Source organism: Gadus chalcogrammus, chromosome 11, assembly GCF_026213295.1.
Source record: "Gadus chalcogrammus isolate NIFS_2021 chromosome 11, NIFS_Gcha_1.0, whole genome shotgun sequence".
Classification (NCBI taxonomy): Eukaryota; Metazoa; Chordata; class Actinopteri; order Gadiformes; family Gadidae; genus Gadus; species Gadus chalcogrammus.
Window position 1 is genome coordinate 6,211,906 of NC_079422.1, and position 19,489 is coordinate 6,231,394.

General features: G+C 44.0%; 2 protein-coding genes across 5 annotated transcripts; one reads left to right on the forward strand and one right to left on the reverse strand.

Moving 5' to 3' along the window:
* Nucleotides 1–5,550: 5,550 nt before the first annotated feature.
* On the forward strand, nucleotides 5,551–13,656 carry khdc4 (KH domain containing 4, pre-mRNA splicing factor). Of its 3 annotated transcripts, none has more exons than XM_056602327.1 (14): nucleotides 5,551–5,692; nucleotides 6,165–6,348; nucleotides 7,188–7,316; nucleotides 7,415–7,494; nucleotides 7,638–7,690; nucleotides 7,784–7,968; nucleotides 8,238–8,449; nucleotides 8,543–8,603; nucleotides 8,825–8,882; nucleotides 9,023–9,249; nucleotides 10,011–10,160; nucleotides 10,491–10,600; nucleotides 10,723–10,811; nucleotides 11,779–13,656. In XM_056602327.1, exons 1-14 carry the CDS (start codon nucleotides 5,664–5,666, stop codon nucleotides 12,015–12,017), a joined length of 1,806 nt encoding a protein of 601 aa, XP_056458302.1. In that variant the 5' UTR covers nucleotides 5,551–5,663; the 3' UTR covers nucleotides 12,018–13,656. The 3 variants fall into 3 exon arrangements, 2 of the variants coding, with proteins under 2 accessions (XP_056458302.1, XP_056458303.1); XR_008896955.1 differs by having other exon boundaries at nucleotides 5,557–5,692; nucleotides 10,519–10,600; nucleotides 11,779–11,789; XM_056602328.1 differs by lacking the exon at nucleotides 11,779–13,656 and having other exon boundaries at nucleotides 5,557–5,692; nucleotides 10,519–10,600; nucleotides 10,723–10,816.
* LOC130391966 (NADH dehydrogenase [ubiquinone] flavoprotein 1, mitochondrial-like) lies at nucleotides 12,460–16,804 on the reverse strand. 2 transcript variants are annotated; one of them, XM_056602344.1, is made up of 11 exons: nucleotides 16,732–16,804; nucleotides 16,453–16,568; nucleotides 16,205–16,287; nucleotides 15,720–15,890; nucleotides 15,439–15,622; nucleotides 14,835–15,024; nucleotides 14,354–14,566; nucleotides 14,039–14,205; nucleotides 13,852–13,933; nucleotides 13,331–13,476; nucleotides 12,460–12,923 (listed from the first exon to the last, which is right to left on the reverse strand). In XM_056602344.1, exons 2-11 carry the CDS (start codon nucleotides 16,546–16,548, stop codon nucleotides 12,828–12,830), a joined length of 1,428 nt encoding a protein of 475 aa, XP_056458319.1. In that variant the 5' UTR covers nucleotides 16,549–16,568; nucleotides 16,732–16,804; the 3' UTR covers nucleotides 12,460–12,827. The 2 variants fall into 2 exon arrangements, with proteins under 2 accessions (XP_056458319.1, XP_056458320.1); XM_056602345.1 differs by having other exon boundaries at nucleotides 16,655–16,737.
* Between the last annotated feature and the right edge of the window lie 2,685 nt (nucleotides 16,805–19,489).

Sequence of the window (19,489 nt, forward strand, 5' to 3'; positions counted from 1 at the left end):
TCTACTCTCATGATACTGGGATGGCTGGTTCTACTCTCATGATACTGGGATGGCTGGTTCTACTCACATGATACTGGGATGGCTGGTTCTACTCTCATGATACTGGGATGGCTGGTTCTACTCTCTTGATACTGGGATGGCTGGTTCTACTCTCATGATACTGGGATGGCTGGTTCTACTCTCATGATACTGGGATGGCTGGTTCTACTCTCATGATACTGGGATGGCTGGTTCTACTCTCATGATACTGGGATGGCTGGTTCTACTCTCATGATACTGGGATGGCTGGTTCTACTCTCATGATACTGGGATGGCTGGTTCTACTCTCATGATGCTGGGATGGCTGGTTCTACTCTCATGATACTCATTCCATCAGGTGCCGTAAAGGCCTAAACTAACTGCCTGGCCTTCCATGTGTTTCCATTTACCTGGCGACAAGCTACCAAGCATAGAATTACCACCACAGTTATTACTCAGTGGTCTGGGCGGTCACCCCATGGGGGGCAGCCTCTGTAGTGAAGCTTATGCAATAACCCTCCACCGTTTAAAGACTAGCCACTCTGGAGACCCTTGAGGTTATCTGTCCTTAGGTCTAGTATGTTTCTGGTCAAAGGGTATAGGGATTTTTCTTCTAAAAAGCCTCTGCCGCAAACATGTGGCTGCCTTGGCTCTCCTGTGGCACCGAGTGGTTTCAGGGGCTATTGGGTCATTCCAAGATGACAGGAGATGAAGGGTTCACACTCATGTATAGCGCAACCTCGTCCAAGAAAGTCTCAAGACCGCTGTGTGGATACATAGAGCACAGTGAGTCGGTTGTTTAATTCCACTAGTGTGCATGTTGGGGTGGTTTTGGATATACTCCCATGTATCAAATGATAAAGTTCTCCCTCAAGTCTGAAGGGAAGACAGAGTGCTTGATGAACTTCAAACATGTTGTTGTTGGTCTGACCAACCAAAATGGATGGAAAATATTGCCTAAGCCTGAAGGCTGGCCAATGTCTCAACGGATTCGAGGTGATGGTTGTAACCAGTATTTAACTTGCTTGGTCCAACCATAACTTTTGTTTCCCAGCTGAAGTATAACTTTTAATTTCCTTCTATAGTTTCCTCCTCTGCTTCTCTGATCCCCACAGAGCCATAGACAAATGTTTTCTTTGAGGAACATCGCTCTGTTCTACCTGAGCGTTTTATAATCCTGCACATGTCAGTTTTCCTGGAACTGCCAAATGTCTTTCCATCCTTGGATCCCTCGCCCCGCCTCTTGGGGCCTACTCTCCACCAGTGTTTAGGGCTGCAGCAGGTGCCCCTCCCCTGGGCAGGCTGCTCAGGAAAGCACCCTGCTGGGTAGACGAGACTAGGCCGCAGCCCGGGCCAACTCCATGCTGTGAGGCGTACAAGAGGCTCCCTTTCTCTCCAGACACAGGAAAAAAAGATTCCGCTTGCACTCCAAAACGAAAAATGTAATTTTCCCATCTGTTTTTCCTCTCTAAATCACTTGTCCTCTCATCTAGTCTGTACATTTTACAGCTTCACGTCTCTTACTTGATCGATGCTTTCAGCTTGTTTGATTTGATTAGCCTAATTTGCTTAACGGATCAAATCATTTAATGTAATTAGTGTAAAATGTACTAAATACGTGGTCTTTTTTATTATTTAGCTATATTGTCCTTCTTTTTTGGAATTTATTGAGGTCAAAAGTATAATAGTATAATAAAGGTTTTATGCTGCATACTATATGGTCTACACACACACACACACACACACACACACACACACACACACACACACACACACACACACACACACACACACACACACACACACATACACACACACACACACACACACACACACACACACACACACACACACACACACACACACACACACGAACACACACACACACACACACACACACACACACACACACACACACACACACACACGCACACACACACACACACACACACACACACACACACCCACACGCACACACAAACACACACACACACACACAAATCAAATCCCTTTACTTGTAATTCCTAGTTTAACAGCAAACATCGAAGCCCAGGGGCTCACAGTAACTCTTTGTTCCACCAATGGCCACCCCATCGTGAGGCACCCTCCTCCCCGTCACGTTCCCTGTCCTCACACCTCCGTGTCAGCCGCCAGGATCAGGCGAGACCAAGGCTTCCACAGACTGGAAGGCCGGGAGGTTACATAAACCAACATACGTACTGCAGTTCGCACATGGTCTCTTACAAGGGAAGACAGTAAATATGACATGTCTGCCCCTCTCCCTCCCCCTTCCCCGCCATGCTTCACTCTGATGCCGTGACTCACGCCGTCACTGCTCTCAGTGCGGCGCCCTGTAAACAACCAAACCCCGTCGACTCAGGCGTCAGAGCTGCCTCGACACCTCTAACCTTTGACACCTCACTCATCTGAACCCCATGGTTAAGCATGCAGACGGAGCGCCATCCACATGCTAAGGCATTTTGCGTTCACCTCCTGCACACGCAGGCGCCATTGGTAGTCATTAGTATTTAGGAGGTTGAATATCATAAATTAATAAATACATGTGTGAGGGAAAAACTAATATTTTTTGGGGTATTACAGAGTGTTTTCTAAGATTCTGTTATGGACATCTACTTCTTAATCCACTTCATGGTATTTCACCATTCGGATACTCTAATAGTGTCAAAAACAACATTGAAGAAAATGTGGAAGCATGTTTAGGATATTAACAAGATTTCTTCAAAGGTCATTGCAAATAGTTCTATAAGTAGACATACTATATTTTGTGTGAAAGCAGGTCAAAGGAATAAGAGCACCATCTGCTGGCGAATATAATACAAAGTTAACTTGCAAGAAAATACAAAATACTACATTTATTCAGCTACAATACTCCTAAGTGCATTATGCTATATAGATATCCAGCCAGAGCACTGCCAGAATGCATTCAGAAACCTGTTATAGGTTATTTAAGGAAGCTTGGGTTCAAAACAAAAACCATGCAAGCAAAATTGCCAAAACATTCATTGTAGGTATGGGTTCATTGTAACTACAAAGACATGCCAACGCTAGGGTGGCTTGATGCCATCCTCCATGCCAGGCTGTAGTCCAGTGCTTATGTGTCGTACACTGATCATGTTTTGCGCCTCGCCATTTTCAAATAGTTTACTATGTGTTTTATTATAAATAGAAATATTAACCTTGATTTTCTGTTTGGGTGCCTGGTGCTCCTGGCCCTGGTAGAGGATCACAGGACCACCACAGACTCATCCTCATGAAGCCTGCTCAGTGTCATGCATGAGAAGGACCACTGGCACTCCATAAGGTGTCAACTTAATTCAAAGTTTCTTATAAGTCAGACCTTACAACAAACAGTGGCAATTGAACACCAACACCATTGGTAAATGATAACTAGACCATTATTTAACTAACTGTTAATTAATGTAACCTTATTGTGAAGTGTTCCCAACACCGGTCTCAGTTCAGCATTGAATTAGGGCCTATTCCCTCAACCTAATATATAATAGAGAGAGCAATGGGGGCTGCATACTCTAATTTAATAATTTTGAATTTTTGTTGTTCTATATTTTTTTGTTCAATAATACTACCGTAATAAAAGGAGAAGTTTATGAATACCACCTTAATAGACGAGGAAATAAAAATATGTATGCTGAAAGATGGGTAAATGTTTTTAGATCTTGCCCCCGCATTTACGTCATGTTATATGCACATAGATAAGATATACTAGTTGTCATTGTTTTCCCTTTATTTTGTGATAATGATAATTGGTAAAATAAATATCATAGTAAAAAAATCTTAAGAACCACCTAACCCATCAAAAGAAGCAAGATAGTTATAGCGATCCGACTGAAGAAAAGCAGAGTTTTCCATTCTGTTGTCAACAACCTGGGGATGGGAGGGTGGATGTCAAATCTGTTGGTCCACGTGGCCCCCCACGCGGTAATCTCGTGTTCCGCAGTAACCTGCACCTCTGTGTCCCTGCCCCTGTGTGGTCGGTAACTGAACACCTGCCATGATGGCTCTCAGTAACCCTGCCTATCTGAAGGAACCACCATGTAGACATGATGCTGGTGTCTCTTCTTATGTCGTAACAAAGAACCGCACACACTAATACTGCGGTAGTGGGATAATGCAAGAAAAAATTTGCACGCTTTTCAACAACCTAGGTGGGCCAGTAACAGGGCTAGAGAGGAGCACGGTGTTGTGTCATGACAAATATCCTCATTACATACAACTACGTCAAGAAATTGGTCTGATACAGTTAAGATAAAGATTACGAAATATGTTTTTTTTCTCATAGTCTAAACTATAATATGAAATGACATATGACATATAACTTTAATAGCTTAAATTAAAGTTATATGTCATATGTCATTTCATAAAGTTATTATTGTGTTTCGCTGCTATCAGCTATCAAAGATAAAATCTATATAAAAAATCTTGCATTATAGAGGACCACCATTTAAATTATTACAAGATCACATCGAAACATTCCAAATTTACCATCATTAACAGTTACAAAGGTGTATGCTGATTGATAGAGAAAAGTTGAAAGGAAACGATGGCCTTACCAATCAATGAAGTCTTCCTCGTCTTCCATGCGTTTTGACAGATGCCTCTGCCAAGGAATGTACTTCGGTGGCACCATCATGGTAAAGATGCAATGGGTGAGGGCGGAGCGGGCAAGGTGCCTGATTCAACCAGCTGCAGCTTCATCTCTACACTGTCAGCTGTGGCCGGACGTAAACTCACCGTACACAGGTACCTGGCGCCCCCTCGTGGCCGAAACCTGCCGAAGAAAAATATATTCAAGGCCACTTTATTTATGCATCACTTTTCATACACGAGGCAGACTGGTGTATGCAAATAAAATAATAAAATAAAATAAAATAAAGGCAAATTTAAAAAAAAGGATCGTTAAAAGTTAAAAGTGCAATGTATTTAAGATTTAGCAGAAAGCTAAAGTAAACCTAAAAGTCTTCAGTCTTATTTTGAAAGTGGTCAGAGTTGGGGGTAAATTTTACATCCTCCAGAGAGTTTATTCCAGCTATTTGTTGAATAGTAACTTAATCCTGCTTTCCCATGTTTCGTGTTTACTCTGGGGATAATTAACAGATTGGTCTCAGAAGATTTTAGTGGTCTAGAAGGCTTCTGTAGTGGAAGCAGTTATATACTTTGTCCCTAAACCATGTAGTGATTACTTATAACCACTGTTTTAGTTTCTCTTATTATTACTTACTTTATTTCATTTTATTATTATCATTTATTATTGTGATCTATGCTGCTAGGCCTACTTATTTTTTAATAATAATAATACATTTTTACTTTACCTTTATTTACTTTTTCTTGTATTGTTGGCACCAAGCCTAAGAATTGTTATCTTGTGTATTTGTACAATAAGGTTTAATAAAAGTTATTAGAGGGCTAGCATGTTTTAAAATAAATTCTCTGACATACAGTGAGGCAATGTAACGATTTAATAACATACCGGAAGCGGAAACAGCTGCCCCGCTTCCGGCTTGCTCCTCGACAACAGAACAATCTGGTGGCGCAGTGGAACCAAGTACATTTTGTTGTTAAAATATTCTTAATTGCATTGATAGGTCCCTCTGTAATAAAGGACATTGATGTCATTTGGTGGAACTCAAAACGGCGGGTGAGTGCCACGCAGCATGGCCCCTACTGCTGGGTGTAGCTTTAGCTTTAGCTTTAGCTGTGTTTACCCAGTCTGGTCAGCCATCTAACCTCAGTTAGCCGTCTACTTCATGTCTACTTCATGTCTAATTCACATTTGATATAAGGTGCAGCCTGCATCGATCGTGTTGATGCAATCACTTTATATAAACATGTTCTGCTCTAACGCTACGACTTTCGTTGTTCTAGCTAATCCGCTTGTATGTGATTCAGACTAATTTTGTCACTTACGAATTCATTTGGAGTCATGTCAGGCATGGTAATAACATTCCAAGACCAGGTTGCCATTAGCATGGGTTTTTATTTGTTTTGTTTTGAAGGCCAATCTAATTCGGAGTAGGAAACTTTATTAACCTAATCTTGTATAATTATTTCTTTATTATACCAATGCATAAATCATTCATTCATACCATGTTATTTTCTTAATTTTTAAGCCGCCGCAGCAAATGGGACCAGCCGGGGCCCGGGTCCGGTTCTGGGGGGATGGGTGAGGTGGAGCCTGCACCCACTGGGGCCCTGGATGCAGCAGCAGCCGTGGCTGCTAAGATCAATGCCATGTTGGTGGCCAAAGGAAAACTGAGACCCTCACAAATAGGAGTCCCTGGACCCCTCGACAAGGCAATGCTCTATTCTCATTACATCTATCTCATACTCGCTTTGGTCATCTTTAGAGCCACTAATGTAGTGCTGGTTCAAAAGGTGCCTATTCAGGACGGGGTGATTGCTTTGCCTCCCGTGTGGCTGCATGCAGTTTTCTTGAGAGCTGCTCATTCAAATGACTTCACACTCCACAGTGCACTTCCTTCTGTCCTAAGTAACCCGTCCTCCAAAACACGCAGATTTTTGCAGCTTTCTCAAGAACTGCACTTCCTTGGGTTCTCAGCAGTACACCCGCTTAGTCTGAAGTTAGATCAAATGAATGGTTGTCGAGAAAACTGAAAGACATAACGAGACTCCTCTGACATAGTTTGATTCATCTAACGTTAGTTAGCTCAGTGGCCAAGTGAATTGCAGACATTGAACCGTGGCTTGTGTTGGCCCGTTGCCAATGCAGTTGAAGACCTGCTGGAGTGTCGATAGAGCCCTGAAGCAACGCCCCCATTTGTGCACAAAGCGCTGTTTGTTTTGTTTGATTAATGTTGAACGTTTCGTGTTTTCAAATAAGTTGACACTGCACTTCCTTGGGTCAACAGCAATACACGCCAAGTGGGAAGTAGATCAGCTGAACGGTTCTAGAGAAGCACACAAACACACACGCACAGATTCCACAAATTATAGCTAGATGATAGAACAGACCGGTAGAGATACAATCAGACCGGTAGAGATACAATCATCATCATAGGTCAGGCACTAAGTTAAAGGTATATTTGACTGCCTTACCAATTAACTATACACACCATTCACCATTAACTATCCACAGGATACAAAAAAAACATCTGTTCATTCAACTTTTCCAGGTCGTGGGTGTTTGCAAACCTGCGATGCAGACTAAAGCTAAGGACGATCTGGTGGTGGCCGAGGTGGAGATTAACGACGTGCCCCTCACCTGCCGTAACCTACTGACCCGGGGGCAAACCCAAGATGAGGTCAGAGCCCAGAAGACACTGGTTTGGTTTAAATGTTGTTTAATTTTTAATGGCTTTGGAGTCGATCTGACATTGATCTCCCTCGGTCTGCCTTGCAGATCAGTAAAATTAGTGGCGCTGCGGTGTCCACTAGAGGGCGCTACATGGCCGCAGACGAGAAGGGCAAAGCACTGTCGGGGTCAGTACTGTTTCCAAAACACAGTCTACTAAAGGCTCTCTCCAGAGTCTCTTTTCACAACTCTCATGAGTCTATCTTCACAACTAATGGTGCTCTTAAGGTAAGACACTGCAACAGTAACATTGGTCTTTTCCTCTGCACAGGGAGCGTCCTCTTTACCTGCATGTCCAAGGCCAGACCAGGGAGCTGGTGGACAGTGAGTACTTCTCCTGAGAAGGTATCTTTAGTATCCGTGACAGTAGCGACGACGGGCCACAAGTTGACACGGATTGTGTTGCGTTCTCCCCAGGGGCTGTCAACAGAATCAAGGAGATCATCACCAACGGATTGGTGAAGGCTGTGGCTGCAACAACATCCTCTTCGTCCTACAGTCACAGTCCTGCAGCCCCAGCACCAGTTTACCAACCGCATAAACCACCTCCAGTCTCGATGGCACCCATGAGCCATGGCCACAAACCACACTATCAGTCTGGGGTATGGAATGCCATTTCCCCCCTCCTTATTCTACAGTTGGCTTCTGTGATGATGCCTCTCATTTATGTTTCTCCTACATATATTGGATTGTCTCGCCCAATTGAAATCAGCACCAGATAATTGTTGGGATCAGTCTTGATTTTCAGAGCATCCCATCCAAATGGTTGTTTAGTAGTTGAATACAACATGTCTCATTGTGCAGAATGTACTGGGCTTTTCCTAGCAGCCTCTGCCCTTGTTATATGTTCATCACTGGTGTTCCCTCTCAGATGCACTATGTGCAGGACAAACTCTTCGTGGGTCTGGAGCACGCCATCCAGGGCTTCCCCGTGAAGGAGAAGGTGGAGGGACCCGGCTGCTCCTACCTGCAGCACATCCAGGCCGAGACGGGGGCCAAAGTCTTCCTCCGGGGGAAGGGCTCGGGCTGCCTGGAGCCCACCTCTGGACGTGAGGCCTTCGAGCCCATGTACATCTACATCAGGTGAGGCCTGAGAGGAGATTCATTCACAGAAATCTGAGTGTGAAGGTTTTGCCTTACGAGAGGATTGAACCAATGTGACATGGTCTTCCCCAGCCATCCTAAACCTGAGGGGCTGGCAGCCGCCAAAACCCTCTGTCAAAACCTGCTCCAAACCGTGAGTTACCAATTTGATTGAAGTTGGTCATAGTTGGTGTATACATTTATTAAGTTAAACATAATGTGTATACAATTTACTAGTAAATGTTATTGCACTTGTATTCAATAATGCCATCAGGTTAAAGGCCATAACAATATATGCTGGGTTTAGCGGTGTGAGTATCTTAATGCACTAAACTAGATTTAACTAAGTATGTTAAAACATGTTTCTCTCTCCAGGTACATGCTGAATATTCCAACTTCCTGAACCAAATGAGTTCGATGATGCCCCCGCAAGGTAAAGGGCTCCGGCGCCTTCCTCTTCGGCTCTTTGTACCTGACGGGAACATGAGTCCATTAAGACTCCACACCTACTTGTACACGTGCTCTAAGTGCCCACCGGGGCTTCCTGACACCACCTCTCTCTTCCTCCTCCAGGCTACATGCCGCCAATAGCAGTCAACGGATTGCCCCCCCAGCCTGCCTACTACCCCCCTGCAGGCTACCAGCCGAGCTACCCCATGCCCGTCCCCCCACCCCGGCCGGTTCCCCCTCCGTACGCTGTCCCCCCGCCCATCCCCCTAGCAGCCCCCTCGGTGGTGCCCCCCCCGTACAGCCTCCCCCCTGCCCGTCTACCCGCCCCTGTTCCCGCCGTGATGCCACCGGTAAGACGGTTCGTGGGTATCTATGAATGAATGAATGAATGAATATAAAACATTAGCATAAATTAATACCATTCAACTAGGCAATGGGTTCATGATTTACCATTGCATACCAGTGAACCAAAATAATGATTGCTGAAAAGTGAAGGTAATGGTCTTCATAATTTATTAATTTGACCCGTGTATACAGCTTCTAAATGACTTGGGTTCTTGAAACCTTGTTAATATTCTCAAAGCTCCAGGTGCATTTGTCGAGATATGGGACAGCACAACACAATAGCTCACCTGCGAAAGATCAAATCAAACTCACATTTAACTCATGTTTATTGTCTCATATAGTCAATGCCCTCAAAATTAAAGTCTCTTTGACATTGTGCAAACCTGGTAATCAAAATGTTAAGGTTTATGGCCGTGGACCCTGAACATGTTCATATATCCTCCTTTCAGTCTTGAGATTTTTTTTTTTATTGACACTTAAACTGCTCTAGATTTAACCGAATGCCACACTATTGTTTATCAAACTGAATACATTTTTCAAATGTCAAGGTTTAACATTACACATTGAACTCCCATTTAGATGGAAATTCTTAGTGTATTTTTTACGTAAAGTAGCTTTCACCAAAAATATAATGCATAGAAATAAATGTGGGCCAAAGCCATTGAGAAAAACGGTAAACATTGAGTTTGGCCAAGATGCATTGATACATGAGAGGGATTTATCCCACGGTGAATGGTGCTGACGTCTGTCTCCCGCTCCTCCTCAGCTGCAGGTCACTCCCGTTCCCTCCTTCTCTCCCGCTGTGCCCGCTCTCCCCAAGGCCCCGCCCCCGGTGCAGGCAACCAATCCCCCGCAGAAAAGGCGCTTCACGGAAGAGGTGCCGGACGAGAGGGACAGCGGGCTCCTGGGTTACCAGGTGATCCCAATCTCCCCCTCCTTCGCTCCTGTCTTTATTCTGCTTTTCTTTTCTGCTCTGCTAAGCATCACTGCTTTCCTCCACAGCTGAACCGCTCCACTTTGACTTCTGTTAGATACGCCCCACCCTTTTTCTAGTAGCATCATCATATATATGTATATGTATGTATATATGTATGTATATGTATGTTTTTGTGTGTATGTTCATTGTTGTCATAGTACACAAGTAATAAAATAATAAATATTGGGACAGGGAGCAGATGATTATTATTATTATAGGGGCTAGTAGAGGATACCTGCTAATCGTGCCTGTGTGTCTTTCTGCTCATAGCATGGACCCATTCATATGACTAATTTAGGTGCAGGCTTCCCAGTGGGCAGCCCGGAGACCTCAGGACCCCTGTCACAGAGTTCCTCCAGTGCACCAAATGAGAGGGACAGGTATTGGTGACCTTCTTCCAGACTTCAAAGCAACTAGCAGTGACTCCAGAGGCCTTTGGGACCAAAATGGACTAATAAATTTGCCGCTGCTGACCCTTCTCTCCCTCTCCATCTTTCTCCAGTCGACAGCTAATGACCCCACTGCCCATGTCTTTGAACGGAGGTATGAGACCCAAGATGGAGGAGATGAGGGCACTGCAAGGCCCTCTGGGTAAGGGCATTACCCTCCATGGACAGACAAATCCCTGTCACAAATCCATAGCTTATACTTTTGGCTTATTCAAATACCCCATCTTAACCCCTCAGCATGTATGTTCCTGAATGAAAAGGCTAAAAACTACCCTGTCCTGAGGTGGACATAGTTCTAGAGTTAGCTTATTAAAGGTTTTTGGAAATGTATGGCTCTTCATGCTACCCAGTTAGCTTCACAAAATACTTTTTAAAACCACAAGATACAGAAAACACCAAAGATACACCTTTCAAAGGTGACTTGATTGTTCTGAACTTTTTAAGAGCTGCGTAGCAAATAGGACAAAGCTGGAGTCAGCATTTAATGATTGGTTGTTTATTCAGATGTATGAGAAGGAAGATGAGTGCATCTTTAAGGTGGCACCACATTGCCCTGAATGGCGGTGGGAGTGTGAACACGGCCATTGGAAATGGTATTAAATAAGTTGACCCCTTTTAGGCTCAGGAATGAAGGCATTGGAGGGACATCCCCCCCTACTATCACCAAGCTATTCCATCCACCTCAGTCCCTTTCTGATGACATCATCAGTCGGGAGTTTCGTCTTGAGTCCGGTCCCTGTGGTCTCATCACTAACGAGAATGTCTCTTTGTTTTTGTGTTTTCTCTTTTCCTCTGTGTTTTTCTTCTCTTTCATGTACCGCTGGGGGTGGGGCATGACTTCTGCTGTGACGCTGTCCGACCATTTGATTGGCTGTCGCTCGCCACCAACCAATGGCTGCTTTCGACCAATGCCCCGCCTCTGCCGACTTAAACAATGAATCCACTCTAATGACCATTTTACTTCCCCCAAACTGATACTACATTAACGTTGCACCTGTCTTCTATGTCACAAATGTTATTATCCATGGCTGTTTTTTTCTCCCCATGTCCTTCTCTTTGTCTCCCAACGTGTTGTTTCTCCATGCACCACCAAACCTCTCCTATTTCAGAGCCTTCCGTGAAGCGAGTGAAGACGGGCCTGGTGGCGTACACGGGGGACTCCTCGGACGAAGAGGAGGAGCACCGCTCTGCCCCACGGGCTCTGGGGACAGGTAACCCCGGGTTGGCTCCCCCTCCGTCCCCCAGCTGGACGCAGGGGTACCGCGGCCTCACGCCTGCAGCGCCCCGTGACAAAGCTCAGACACACCATCAGCAGCAGCCGCCCATGCCCTTCTGGATGGCCCCTTGAGGCAGAGCCAGGCCCAGCACAAACCCCTGAAATGAATTTGAATGGCCCTGTCCTTCCAGGGCGACCCAACACCTTGTGGTTGGCTTTTGACACGTGTTCACGACCACATTGAAAACGGGTTCTGCACTTTGGTCGGCAAAAAGACTTGCTGATGTTTTTTGTTTTTTTGAAGTAGCTCTCAACTATAGGTTGGAAATGCAATGTGTAAAAGACATTTGAAATCTTTAAATACATTTTTGTTAAACTACTGTGCTGGCTCCTCCATGGATAGATCAGCAATACTAAACCTTCACTTTTGGATTAATCCCCCGTGCGGAAGTAAAAAAGTCTTTTTAACAGGTAATGATGTCTCAAATTGCGTCTTTCTATTCGCCTCTTTCTACTTTCCCTTGTTAAAAGTTTCCAGGGTTAAAAGTTCTGTTTGCCATTCCTTTATGCTTTTTTGTACAAACTAAACTTAACCTCATGTCATAGACCAATTAACTTTATTTCATGATTTTGTGAAATAAATGTTATTTATTGCAGTGTATCTTTTGTCGTGTATCCCTGCCTTGCTACAAAACGCAAACAGTATACTTTATAATGCAGTACTATACTCATCAACAGTCTATATTATTATATAGATTCACTGACTGCCATTATGACAAAGAAGGTGCCATTGTAGTTAAACAGCTTTCAGATATGTGTACGTTCAACAGGGCACACTAAGCATCACATCAGTACTTAAAATGGATCAAAACAATTCTACTATTCCCCGTCGTATAGCTGAGGGCCGTTAACAGCCTTGAGGTATAGTGATGTACTGGAGATTCAGACCATCTCGATCGATGGCTCTCGAGGAGTGTTTGTCGAGTTGTATTCTGCAATGCGGCTCTCCATCACTGGGCGGAAATGGCGGATCAGCCCCTGTGGAAGAAACAAGTTCACCATTAAATATAATTATGGCTTGTATGTTTGAATCCTACCATGACATTCACTTTGTAGGTGAGGAGTCCATTGCAGCAGCAGTTTAGGGCAGTGATTAGCGTAAGACTGCTGACATAACATTGAAAATGTTTTTCTTACCTTCTATCTAATCAATGAAGCAATAATGGCAGGGGCTGCCCACATGATGAGCAATGGGGTGGTAAACCCTACCCCTACTAAAGATGGCATGACTCAGTCCTGTGAGCTAAACCAAAGTGAGGCGATTCACTGCTGGAGTCCATGAGAGTGACAGGAAGTAGATTAACCATAAAGAACATTCCATATTGTATTGGGTTATACCAAGTAAGACCTGTCCATGGGTTGTTGTGGTTTCAGGAAGGACTCACCTGTACGGGCCAGGCAGCCCCATCCCCCAGGGCGCAGATGGTATGTCCCTCTATCTGCTTGCTCAGCTCCCAAATCATATCTATTTCTGACACAGCCGCCTCACCGCGCACAAACCTCCACATCATCCCGTCCATCCAGTCCACTCCTTCAGGGCAGGCACAAGGGAGGCAAAGAGAGAACCATTTGGTTTGTTGGGTCAATGCTTCTCTGGCGAAGCATTGTGAACAGCATAGGCTTACTTGTTTAGTAGTAGTTATAGTTTAATTATGAATGAGTAACCAACGTTTAAAAATAAACTGAATTATGGCCAAGTGCAACAATTATGTTGTCGTTTATGATTGGTGGTATTATATATAATTGGTGCAAGATGAAGTATTGTCTTTCTGATTGACAACATATTGGTTGGCACTAATCTGAACCACATGTTATCGTGAATGGCGTAACCTGTGTGTGAAGTTCTCCCAAAGGTCTGATTTAGTGTTAAGTAAAAAAAATTACATTATGAATGGCAATTCCTTACCCTCCCTACAGGGGGTGCACTGGCCACAGCTTTCATGCTTATAGAACTCCACCAAACGAGCAATGGCCCTGATCACATCAGTCTGATGGGGCGGAAAACACATTTTATGTTGTTGGACAGTTGGTTATAATCAATAATATTGCAATAATTGATATAAATGAGAAGAAGCGTTGGATTTAGTTTGTACAGATTTATCCATGACGATGATGGCGGCTGTGCCCAGGGCAGTTTCTGCACGAACAAGGTCATCAAAATCCATCAGCACATCGTCACACACATGGCGAGGGATAATGGGAGTGGAGGAGCCCCCCGGAATGACACCCAGCAGGTTGTCCCACCCGCCCCTCACTCCGCCTGCCCAATCACAGGGAAGGAGGAGGGTTAGAGCACACACACACACACACACACACACACACACACACACACACACACACACACACACACACACACACACACACACACACACACACAAACGCACTCACACACACACACACACACACACCTGCGTGTCGGTCTATGAGCTCCCTCAGAGGAATAGACATTTCCTCCTCCACTGTGCACGGAGTGTTCACGTGACCGGAGATGTTGAATAGCTTTGTTCCCGAGTTCCTCTCTCTCCCGAAAGTGGCGAACCAAGCGCCACCTCGACGACAGATAGTCGGCGCCACGGCAACCGTCTCCACATTGGCAACCGTAGTCGGGCACCCAAACACCCCTAAAAGTAGCAGCAATGTGGTGGTTGATTAACACATTAATGAACCACGTAGATAACCCTAACCCTAACCCTAATAACCACAATTAAAATGATTGTAACGCAAAATATTTATAATGTACGATATATAATAAATATCGATGTGTTGTTTTCAATTACAAAAAAATCAAATAACTCCTGCAAGACACTGGCTGCATCTGCAGGATGAAGAGATAACAACCAAACCAATTACTGAGGTGTTATCCAACGCCAGGGTTGACCTGGAGCTCACCTATGTCCGCAGGGAACGGAGGTTTGAGGCGGGGTTTCCCCTGCTTCCCTTCCAGGGACTCTATCAGGGCGGTCTCCTCCCCGCAGATGTAGGCGCCTGCTCCCCGCATCACAAACACATCAAAGTCGTACCCAGAGGCGCACGCGTTCTTCCCTAAGAGGCCCGCCTGGTACGCCTCACTGATGGCAACCTGGAGAGAGCGATATCGGCAATGAGACATACGCAATGACTCAATCTTCAGACTTATCAATGATGTATGTAATATAATACTACTACTACATGTTCCACTATTACTACTACTACTACTACTACTACTACTAGTACCACATTTCAACAAGTTGGCTCCTGAAGGCCTCTATTTGACTGAATGAACAATCTGTTAAGGAATATTCACCATGGAGGCACAATATCCAGTGAAATTAGGGTTGCTTTTGAGGCAAGAATCAGGGTCCCCATATGCACACATAGACTTCCAATAAAAAACGTTAAAGGCTGTTTTATGTTACCAATGATACTCCAATAGTAGGCCTACATATTGAATGCCCACAATAAATCAAGTGGATAATCTTTTGCTTGGGTTTATAAACACATGTTGGCCTCCTACCTGTAGATTGGAGGCCTCATTGTAAAACTCTCCTCTGATGTAGATGTACGCGGCCCGGGCCTCCATGGCCCTGCCTGCGACCAGGCAGCCCTCGATCAGCTTGTGGGGGTCGTGACGCAGGATCTCCCGGTCCTTACAGGTCCCCGGCTCGCCCTCGTCGGCGTTCACCACTAGGTACTTGGGCCTGGGAGTGAAGACAGAACACGTGGCCTGTCATTCACCACACTGCACACACCACCAATGTCCCTGCCTAGAGGTTCTGCGTGGTGTGTTCTCCGTACCGGCCGTCGCTGGGCTTGTTCATGAAGCTCCACTTCATCCCAGTGGGGAAGCCGGCGCCCCCACGCCCCCTCAGCCCAGAGACCTTCACCTCCTTCAGGATCCAGTCCGAACCCTTCAGCAGGATCTCCTTGGTTTTGTACCAGTCACCTCGCTGGAGCGCTCCCTTCAGCCTGGCAAGAGGAGAGAGAGTGATCCACTACTAATGATGCCAACATGTAAGGATGGAAGAAATGCTAGCTTGACATTGCCACTGTTTATCTGTGCTTATGTATGTGTTTTTTCAAGGGAGGTTATTTAATTTGACCCCTCTGGGACCGATAGGGAAATGGAGAAAGAGAAGGGTAAGGAAGAGATGGAGAGAGAGAGAGATTGTTCATTTATTAACCTTATTTGGTTGACATGTATGCTGATTTATGTGATGAATTGTGTTTTTAATTTAGTATTGATGTTAAGTGCTCTACCCATCAGTAATGTTGTTTCTCACCTCCAGTCATGACGACCAAATAAATTGGTGAAAATCCTATCTTGATCACTCAAAGGACCAAATGTGGTCTTTTGTGGCTTTACCTGGTTAAAAAGTACAAAAACAAAGTACCAAAGAGAAGACATTTAAACTAGGCCTATCAGAATATATATATTTTAATGTTAATGTAACGGCATTTAAACACGACTTTATAAACAGGCTAACAGAGAGTGTATAACACCACTATGCAGCAGGCAGAAGCCACCAACCTGTGTCTGCGACGCGGTGCTGTAGCCTTGCAACAGACGCGGCACGGCCACCACTGACCGCGAGCATGCCCTCACGAGCACCCGGCGGAGCAGCATTCTCAGAGGTCACTATGGTCCTGTCAATTGTACAAATGATACAAACTAACTGTTCAAATACTAACAACTAGAGCATTCCCTCTTAACACAACACATGCAGGCCTACCGTTAAAGCGCCTGCGCAACAGAAGCCGCTCCGACGGAGCAGATTGACCACTAGGTCAACTCGACAGCATAGCCTACCTTGCTAGAGATGTTTCCAAGGTAACCAAAACAGTGTTCTCCAAAAAATACTTCCTAGAAGCATATATAAATTATACGCTATTACTAAAACGATCAAGGTTCATAGGAGGAGTTGAAGCTTAGTTGGGTTTATAGGATTAGGCTAACTATGTGCGTAATGTCCTGCACGCTGAGCGTGCTTCTGGTGAAGTCTCGCGGACAGCTTCAGGTGAAATACAGCACGAGAGCCGTGTGGAGCAGGGTGTTAAATGACCCTCTAATTGGTTTCAAACCTAAATTAACTCTGAGGGGGGCACAGAGTACATCTCCGTAAATCTTGGTTTATTCCTTTGGAACTATTGACAAGCTTTATGTAAAATTATGGTTTAAAGCAAAATAGGCCGTGACCAGGGTAGGCTTATGCTTGCTATAGGATAGGCCTACACCAAAAAACACACCATACACCAGGGGAAGATATAGATTTGTTTATTTGTTTCTTTACACTATCGGAAACATTATGGAAAATGAACATCTCGGAAAAGCTCAAAACTAAAACTGAAAAACAAAAAAAAAGGTATCCCTGATAGCGGAGTCTAGACCCCGTTCCCTTCACCGAAGCCAAGAAAACAAATAGCTCACATAGAAAAACACATTTCACATTGGAGGATCTGGTTAACCCTCGTTCATTCACACAGATTCCAACGCTTGTATGACAGTCTCCGTCCACAGGACCCCATCACAAGTAGTATGGCGGGGAGGATCGTCCCTCCATCACAATTTCCTCAGATCATTCGTTTTTTAAACCACCCACGGTAGGCTACATCGTACAAAATGTGTGAGGCTATCGGTCCTACCTATTTAAGCAGGTTAATAGAGCGCAAATATAATTTCTTCCCATTTTATTTTGTGTGATCACTTAGTGCAGTGCTCAAGATTACCTGAGAATAGTAACAACACAAACAAAATCCAAGGCAACATCATCCCTATATACAATCAATATTAAATATTGCTCTGTACCACTAAGCTGTTGATATTCAGTAATTTCTGGATTGATATTTTATCTTCTTTGTCTCTTATAATATTAAACATACCGTTTGTGCATGTGTTTAATGGAATGAAAATGATGGAATATCCCAAAAAGCTTCTCAAATCTCATAGTGCAAATCAATCAGGACGTAGCCTTTGTCTACAGAGCGGGGGTGGGGGGGGGGGGCAGTGCACACAAGCCCTTTTACAGCGCTACTGCTACAGCAGAGTTTGGCTACATGGGTCTAAAGGAGAAATTAGAAAAACATGTTGATTATAATAATGCAAAATCATAGAATCGACACTGGTCTCTTGGTTATCTTGGTGGGGGGGGGGGAACGAAAAGAAAACATAAGCATTATTGGCTTATTAGGCTGGGCAGTGGCCCTCAACGACGAGAACAGTCGAGAATCGATGGCTCTCCCTCCATTGGTTGAATTCAAAGTATAGTTCACGATGTCGGACACAGCAAGGTTGTGACGGTTGCTCTAGCTCAACAAGAATACGTTTTGTCTGGACTTCTCTTGTCTCTTTGCCCTAAGGTCCCTTCTCTATCCCCAAGGAAGATGGAATGTGCTCCATTCCAGGATCGCTTCAGGGATTAAATGTGCAAACAAAATGCATGAGAGAACGAATAGCCAGCAGAAGACACATAGCCCCAAAAGGACATTTTGGTATATGGAGGATGACAAATAATAAAATAAAATAAAAATGAAAATACAATTTAAAAACCTAATTTCCAAAAGCACAAAGTAAATTTTTTGTTGTAAGACTAAATAGAATAGAATCAGACGGTACGGCGGACCGTGGAAGCTGGGAACACCATCTACAACCCTCGACCAGGCCTCCCGCTGATCTTAAAGAGTCATAATAAATATAAATAAATAAATAAATACAGTAAAGGAGTGAGCCGCCAAATTAATTATTTTTTAAACTAGGAAACATGGTGGAGTGCATTGGAAGACTCGATGACACGCATCCTCTTATCCAGGAAAGATTGCTATCAACATACAAGAGTTGATGGAAAGAAGCCATGTATTTCTAATCATTCACTTTTCAGTGATACAAACCTAAGTCTTTTTCTTTTGGTCAGGCACCCTAAATAACGCATTAGCTTTAGGAAACTATAGAAATAAATCTATTTATAACAGCTCTTTCTTAATGGCTTTCATAAGAGTTCGGAACAATAAGAGAAGGTCTTTTGAACTCTGCGTTGGCTATACTACTCGCATCTCTCGCCCTGTCTCTCTCTTTTGTCAACTTAAGATTTAGGAACCAGTCCAAAAAAAATCTTTGGTATCAGCACCCGGTAAAAAGGAAAGAAAAATCCAATATTCGACATGGAAACGTACAAAATATTATTGCTAATCACGCACCAAGCAAGACTCACCGCATTTCCATTCATAGCCCCGAGAGGTCAGTGGGGACAAAAACGCAGATGGAATTCCACCTGAACCAATACGTTACAATTTATATCAAATCAATTATAGTTGTTGATTTTGCATAGACAAAATTGCTTTGATAGCCACACACTCAGAAATAAACTGGTCAAATCTATAGTATAGAAAATGTAACGATAAACGAAAAACTGAAATTATATATATATTTTTTGGAAAAGACAGAACAACATAAATACCAAGAGCCAGAAGGCAGACATTAAAAAAAACACAGAAAACCCGTTTTACTTTTTTTCCATTTTTTTTTTTTCATTAAACATCTGCTCTGGGGTTTGTTTCCAAATAAGCGCTCTAAA